Source organism: Ruditapes philippinarum, unplaced genomic scaffold, assembly GCF_026571515.1.
Source record: "Ruditapes philippinarum isolate M1 unplaced genomic scaffold, ASM2657151v2 ctg14803_1_1_1_1, whole genome shotgun sequence".
Taxonomy (NCBI): Eukaryota; Metazoa; Mollusca; class Bivalvia; order Venerida; family Veneridae; genus Ruditapes; species Ruditapes philippinarum.
In genome coordinates this window covers 25,640-33,651 of record NW_026855194.1, presented here as the reverse complement: position 1 = coordinate 33,651, position 8,012 = coordinate 25,640, and the positions used below count along the sequence as shown (strand labels likewise).

At 31.5% G+C, this 8,012-nt stretch overlaps 1 protein-coding gene across 1 annotated transcript; it reads left to right on the top strand.

Moving 5' to 3' along the window:
* Positions 1-2,046: 2,046 nt before the first annotated feature.
* LOC132742400 (uncharacterized) lies at positions 2,047-7,054 on the top strand. The gene is made up of 5 exons (XM_060730815.1): positions 2,047-2,159; positions 2,845-2,905; positions 3,623-3,667; positions 6,464-6,611; positions 6,915-7,054. Exons 2-5 carry the CDS (start codon positions 2,851-2,853, stop codon positions 7,012-7,014), a joined length of 348 nt encoding a protein of 115 aa, XP_060586798.1. The 5' UTR covers positions 2,047-2,159; positions 2,845-2,850; the 3' UTR covers positions 7,015-7,054.
* The last annotated feature ends 958 nt before the right edge of the window (positions 7,055-8,012 follow it).

The window sequence follows — 8,012 nt, the reverse complement described above, 5'->3', positions numbered from 1 at the left end:
CGTCAGGAATCTAACCATTAAATTTAACCTTTTTCTGAACCAAAAATCGGACACCATTTATCTAACCATTTTTTCCGACCTAACAATCTGAACCCTTTTTTCCGACCAAAATCTAAACCACACTTCTAACCATTTTTCCGCCTCAATCTGCCATTTTTCCGACCTAAATATTAACCCTTTTCTGGCCTTAAATCTGATCCATTTTTCTGGACCTTTCATCTTATCATTCCCTTTAATCCTTTTTTTTCACCACGGTCATAAATATTTTCGGAATTTCCTATTTTGGATCTAATTTAATTGTAACCCTATTCTATTTTAAGTAACTTTCCCCTTCCCAAATGAAATGTTATAACAAAGAAAACTTAAAAGCAAAAAATTAATGTTTTTTCAATGCTTTTTTAATTTAAGATAAAAAGTTTGCAATTTTAAAAGCTCATGCAAACCTTTTAGATAAAATTCTCCAAGGTTTTAAAAAAATTTTCATAAATTAAAACAAAAATAAAACCATTTAAATAAGGTTAATTACAAAAGAAAAGTATTAACAAAAAACCCAATGAACATAAAAATGAAATTTTAAGAAAACATGACAATAATTTAAAGAACAAAAACCAATGTATGCACATTTCTATCAAAGTTTTGCCTTATCAAATAAAAACCGAACATGAAAATTTATAATTTTAAGAAAAGTTAAAAAAAGATTCTGATTTTATAATTGGTTTATAAAAAGTCAATTTATTGGAAGATTTTTCCAGTTACTTTAACTATATTTCTACCAGCCATTTTTCTAAAAAAATTTTTAGTAGCCATTTGGGGCATATTTTTGACCTCTTTTTGTAATTGTCCAGTAATGTATAAAATTGCTGCCTTTTTAGTTACTTCACAAAGATAATAGCTTTTAGATATCCCCATGGAAGAATTTACACGAATTTTGAGGTGTGAGCTTTAAAAGATAATGAACCTTCTTTAGAACCCCCTCGTTTGTAGCGTTTGTAGCCGCCCAATAGCGTAGTGTGACAATCATTTTCACTGAAAAAAAAAAGAAATTTATGAAAACATGTAAAATAACAAGCAAAAATGTTTTTCATGGTTATCTTAACTTAATTTAAAAGAGTTTTAACAAAAATTAAAGTAACTAAATACTGAACAATCCGCTTTAAACTCCAGTTTTAGTATGGATTAAAGTATGTAATAGAATTTACAAAAATCTTACTTTCATATGTTTCTTTTTTTACATATTTTCACGTGTTTCCGTCCCTCCGACCTTTGAGAGCATGTCCCAAACACTTTAACTACCTAAAAGAAAAATTATAATCTAACTTATGTATATATTCTACGTTTGAAATAGAACAGTTACGCCAAGTCTTAAATGTTTCTAGTTTTAAATTAAAGATTTAATGCCGAAATGTCTGGAACCAAAACGTCTTGCGTTTCTTTTGGGACCGGGAAGATTTTGGGTTATTTGGGACCGAAACCTCTTGGTCCGAAATGCTCGAAATCGTACAAATTCATTCTCAATTCTCAGATTTTAACTGACAAGAACATCACAGTTTAAAAGAAAAACTATGAAAAAACTAAGCATTCTCTTTGTTAGTACTGAAAGGATATTATAACTCTTTACAAGCAGAGTTAAAAACATGTCAATTCTAAAAAGATTTATTATTAGACATTATCGCGAATTTGTGTGACATTTTACTTCAGCTGTTCAAATAATGATAATTAAATTTAAGAGTGCTTGCAATCATGCAATTATTTATCAAATACAAAGTAGAAATAAATCTAAATAAATTGAACTGACCTTTTTGTTCAAGAAAATCTATAATATTCACTTATCAATGCATCCCGTTTCCTGACCGACAGCCAAAACGTAACGCCTACGAATTTGAATTTCCATCCACGTGACTTTAGATTCGAATTAAAGGTTAATTATATTTTCTTTCCCTTTTCTGTCATTATGATTTTAATAGTTAAGTCTAGTTAGGGAATTTCGTATAACTAAAATTCATAGTACAATGCAAAAAGTCACGCCACTTTCTTTAAACTACGCATAACTATAGTCGCTTATCATGCGATAAGTTAAGGTCATTTAAGGTTGCCGACTTCACTAAAATAGTGTAAATCAAAACCTGTTGTTGTCATTACGAATTTGGTTACACAAACAGGTAAGATTTAAAATGCTTACAAAATAATACATTTCAAAGCAAAGCGGGTGACATGCGAAAACACGAAAAGTTCTACGACAAAAGGATCACTTTGTCGTAGGTTTTGCCTTTCTCTCCGCGGGGCGCCAGACGAAAATATGGCAGAGTGACAACTTTTTCGTGGAGCGAAAATGCGACGTTGCACAAATCAGTCACCATAAAAACGTGCTTATTTCTAAAACGACATTTGATGAGCATGAAACATATATAGCTGTAACAGGATATCTAATATCAACGAAGGAACTCCACAGAGGAGCATTTGCCAAAATTTGAATTTCTTAGAGCATAAAGCAACATATTTTGCTTGTTACCATATTTACAAAAAAAGTCTCTAGAATATCATTGTAAATAAACATATTTGATTTTGCAAGGGCCTTTTCTTTTTATGTAGTTTTATTATTACTTGTGTTTGTAATTGACAAGTAAAGAATACAAAATGGATTATGAACCAAAATTGAAATAAAAATCGTTTTCGACAAAAATCATAAAATTAAAAAAAAATTGGCTTCATTTCACGGAATAAGAAGTAAGCAAAGACTTTATAAAACTTCATTGTCTGGTATATACCAGGTTACACTAATCTACCATTTTTTAAACGACACACTAATTTGATTAATATATTTGTTTTATGTTACCATGACAACAGTACAATATGAAGCTCCTCCTCGTATGTCTGCTCCTCCCAGCTGTCTTTGCCGCTCCTTCAGGTAAGAAAATAGATCGTCATACATATTGAATTTATCGAAAGCCGAAAAGTATGGCTTATTTTCTGTCGTGTAAATTTACCTTGTAGTTACTCAACAAATGTCTCGTATTTTTATACTCTAATATATGCTAATATTATGCCGCTACCTTGATTTTATATTACTGTCATAGATGTAAGATAATTATTTTAAAGCGTTGACCGTGCTGACTATTAGGGTCATTGACAGTCCGTCGTCCAACTACAATTATTTCAAATAGCATCTTCTCTGTAACCACTTGGCCAAATTTAGGATACTGTAGTTGTTCGAAAAGTTCCTGTCCATTGCTGGGTCATAGACGCTAAAATAGAACGAAAAAAATCAGAAATCTTTAATATATTTTCAAAGCATATATCTTATACATTTGGATTGTAGCATCTTTTTTGATAACACTGTGTCAAAATTGGCTTGTGCTGGGAGTGTAAGTATTAGATAGGAAATAATTAAAAGATTTCATTTGTAAAACTTCAATGCCTGGAGTAAACATGTTTGGTGTGTAGCATTGTGAACCACTTCTTTGAAATATCCTCTTAAAAGACAATGTTAAAAGCATTAATGTATCGTCCAGTTACATTCTTTTAAGTTTGGTAAAATGCAATGTTATCATATGTGAGCGATTTTGGACCGTCGTGGCTTTATTGTTTAACATTTAAATATGTACCCATTTTTATCTATTTACAGATGAAAGAAGATTCTTATTCGGCCCTTTCCAAATTGAAAATCTTTGTAAGTATTTAATAAAGTTTTTTTTTTTGTCATCTGCTTGTAGATAATGTGGGTTTCCTTTCTGTTTGTTGATGATCGTGACATACAGTATGCACACTTGAAAATACTGCATAATATATAGCAAATAATGCACAGGTATATAAAAACCTGGAACAGCGACACCTCCCATGATTGTTGTTCATCTTGAATGCATCGTTGAATTTTTTTATTGGTCTTTTTTATTGGTCTTCCTCCACCAGATAAGCTGGAAAGTCTCCTTATGACATTTACTTTGTTGGTGTGACGTATAACATGGAAAATATAGCAAATTATGCATAACTATATATATATATATATATATATATATATATATATATATATATATATATATATATATATATATATATATATATATATATATATATATATATATATATATATATATATATGGATTTATATTCAATCAACACATTGAAAAACACATTTTCCTTTACTAATTAGTTTCATGCGCAAAACGCAATCTTCAGAAGTGTAAATGGTAGTTCTCAATAAAGGGACGTAACTATGAAGTGTAAATGGTGGTTTCTCAATAAAGGGGCGTAACTATATTAATACTGTTCATTTTTTAAAGTTGCTTAATAGATATTTCCTGGAATGTCTGCAGGTTGTTACAAGTTCGTTTCTTTTGTTAAGTTTAGCGTTTTCTTGTTTGCAGATAATGTAGAATTTCTCCCATAGGCACAAGTTGCATCGGTCGGAGGCTGGGTTGTAGGTGAGGCTTGTTTTAAGATATTCCATGTTATGTTAAAGTCGATGTTTTCTTCTTTGAGTTCCCAGATATATTTACTTAATTCAGTGCTGTTTTTAAGCTTAGGATTTCTAAATGATGCTTTGTGGTTTGTAAATCGGTTTTAAAGGTATTTTCTGTTAATCCTACATAAGTTTGTTTAGGCTTGTCGTCGTTTGTTTCCACTGTAGCTCTATATACAACCGATTTCACCAAGCATCGTCCTGACATGGGGCAATCTATTATTTTCCTACAATTGCATGTTTTAGGCTGATTTTTTACTATTTCTTTGGAAAGAATAGCTTTGTTATGTCCGTCGATTATGTTTTTTATATTGTTCATGCAACTATAACTTAATTTGACTGTGTTTCTATTGAATATTTTGTGTAGCAGGTGTTCCTTGGGAAATTCTTCGTCTAGTATTTTCAGAAACGTTTTTCCATGTTGGTTTCTACATTTTTACTATATGGTGGGTTATACCAGATTATATTTCTGCTTCTGTTTTTGCGATTCTTGGTACCGTTGTCAGTCTTTTCTTCATTTGAGTATTTAAGTTGGTGTTTATATCCACTATTTGTAATAGACCTTTGGTAGATTGGTGTTGCTATGTCAAAAGATTCTTGGTCATATGATATTTCGCATAGACGTTTGTTAATGCCTATGGGTATGTTCTTGATGATATTCGGTGGGTGGTTCGATTCGGTATGCACATATAACGGTGTGTTGTTCGGTTTGTTGTATGGAACATGTTTGCCATTCTTCAGGTTGAGTGTTACGTCCAAAAGTTCACGATTTTTTTTGTTGGATTCAATTGTAATCTTTCAGGCCGTGTTTAGAAAAGATAGAGCACAGGTCTTTTTTAATGTTTTCAATTTCACGTGGTTTCGCATCAGATACACCTAGACCATCATCTCGATATAGCCCAAAGTTTTTTTCCATGTTTCTGTGTTATTTCGTTAAGTAAATATAATCCAACTAACTCACAAGTTTCTGCTCCATCGAAGCTTCCCATAGTTACGTCAAATAAGATTGGATGTCGCTTTCTTGCCCCATGGTTCACCTGACTTGTAAAGGCATGATTGTTTTGCATGTATAATGATTTGTCTTTCCTCAGAACTGATGTCGTGGTATATTGCCGCGAAATCGAGTGCATTATTTAGCAGTTCGGCTGAAATTGAAGGGTAGAAATCCACTACGTCGAATGCTATGAAATAGTATTTTTCTTTCTGTTCGATGTTGTTAAACCATTTTAGTGTGGCTGCTGTGCTTTTCCATTGGTTTAATCCTGTTTTATCTTCTATTTTTGTGTTATATTATCAAGTATCTTTTTGCTAATTTTTCCAATTTCTGATTTTGCTGGGTTTGATCAAACGGCAAGTAGGGTTGTTGTTAAAGTTTGGTTTATGGTCTTTCAGAGTGATAAAAGCTTCTCTCTTTGCTGTGACTTTAACTCTATCGTCTATGTCTAAAGTTTCTGTTATTTTTTTGTTTTGCATTTCTATTTCTGACACGGTTTCGCTGTTTATTTTTTTGTATGTTTTTGTGACATTCTTATGTAGAAGTGTTTCATACGAGTCAGTATCCATTGTGTAGTAGTTGGTTGTTTTGTCAGCAGGTACTAGCAGTTTGTCATTGTTTTATGATTTTAGTTCTGATGTCGGTTTGCATTTTTTGTTGAAAATCTGTCTTTTATTTGCCGGAATTTGAGATTTTCTATCATGTTTAGTAGTTTGTTTTCAAAATTTTGCCGTTTCTAGAATCACCGGTGGTGTTTTAGTTGAATTGAATCCGAAATTCTCCTTTTATATATATATATATATATATATATATATATATATATATATAAATATTCAAACAGTTTTCCCCATGGTGATTGTAACTTTAAAGCATCGGTGTATTTGTTATAGGTCTTCCTCCTCCAATAAAGTTGGAAAGTCGCTATATCACCTCTGTTGCGTTGGTGCGACATAAAACCCAACAAAAAGTATATCTTTAACTTTGTTAACATAAAAAAGTAACTTTTACTTCAGTTGATCTTGAATCCTTGAAATGTGATGTACAAATCATGCTTGACGCCGTTGGTGACGATCCAACAGAAGTAGCATGCGAAGGTGAATGTCATAATCTATTAGCAGAAGGCAATGTTATGAACTTCGGATGTCCACTAGTGTGCCATGCGTAAGTCTTCCATATAATGTTTACATCTTTGTTTGTAGCCCAAAAAAGTAAGTTTTATAATGTAAAATCTTATTGGGGTTTTGTTTATTTCAACACAAATTTGTTGTTTCTTTCAATGTGCCGATTTGCAATATCAGTATTGTATCAGTTATTTATCAATATTGATTTAAATATAAAAAAAATAATGTAACGTGATTAACTTTGATGTCGCGAATATAAAGTGTACATATATTCAAAACAATTTTCTTTTTCTTGTTCAGTGTGTAACAATAGACAATTCTAAATATACATGTATAATTTCAGATTTCAGAACCTTGCCCACTATTTCCACGAGACACCTAAACCCGGAGAGCAACACGCACACTGTGGCGGACTTTCACTTTCAACTACCAAGGCTGCATAAATCAAACAATACCAATCAATGATATAGAATATAAGTTAATAAATATATCATTAATAGATCAAAAAGGTTCTTTTCATTTTATTCTGACAAATAACATGAGGGATTAGAATTTTGTTGTATTTCATGTTTGGTAAAAAAATTATATCAAAGAGATAATCCCCTTGCTTGACATTTAAAACATTTACCTTTACCTACTGAACGAGCTTATTAAATTTGATTTGCTTTGAATTTGGTACAGTCCATACATAAATAAAAGGAATAAAATATGAAAATATAAATAAATTACCAACAGTACAGAACATGGTCAGATGAGCAGGGTGGCATTCACTCTTTACTGTTGACAAAATTTTGTCACTTTGTTTCCAACATGCCATGAGTCAAAACGAAATTAATTAATATGCCTGAAAGAAACATTATTTTGAACCTGCACAAAGTTTGGAAGACTTTCAGTACACCTTCAGTACACCTAAGGTCAGTCGGTCCCATAACTTGGCTCAAGTTTCATCATTGTACTTGTGGAATTTTGTCTAACGTAAAACCAAAGTCAACACGTGCCCCTTACCTTTGGTGCATAAATGAAATATCACCCTGATAGCAATTGGGAAATCAATATTAAATATTGATAAGGTTGGTCGAAATCAAATGAAACCCCCTAAAAATTGACAAAGAATGAGTGAAACAATATTGATGTCGTGTTTTCTTCCATTGCTTTACAGATATATTATTTTTTTTTGTAGAAGAATTAAAATAAACTGAAGACATTAATTAAACAATTTTGTGACCTTTCAGGCGAAAACGAGTTTTTTGTTGTTGTTTATTTTTTGTTGGTCATAAAAGCATTTTTAGATTTTAAGAATATTCTATGCTATTCAATTTAATCGCTTGAGTTTAAACTCTTTATTTTTTTACGCTATACGTCACAGTCTTTTTGCAATGACCTGTATAGTTGGCTCCTCCTCTTAACAAGTCGTTCAATCTTGTTCGCGCATGTTTAGTAG

Coding starts and splice junctions, on each gene's coding strand:
- LOC132742400 (XM_060730815.1), top strand. CDS start 2,851: ATGAAGCTCCTCCTCGTATGTCTGCTCCTCCCAGCTGTCTTTGCCGCT. Junction 3,668..6,463: donor TTTCCAAATTGAAAATCTTT/GTAAGTATTTAA, acceptor CTTTTACTTCAG/TTGATCTTGAATCCTTGAAA. Junction 6,612..6,914: donor TGTCCACTAGTGTGCCATGC/GTAAGTCTTCCA, acceptor GTATAATTTCAG/ATTTCAGAACCTTGCCCACT.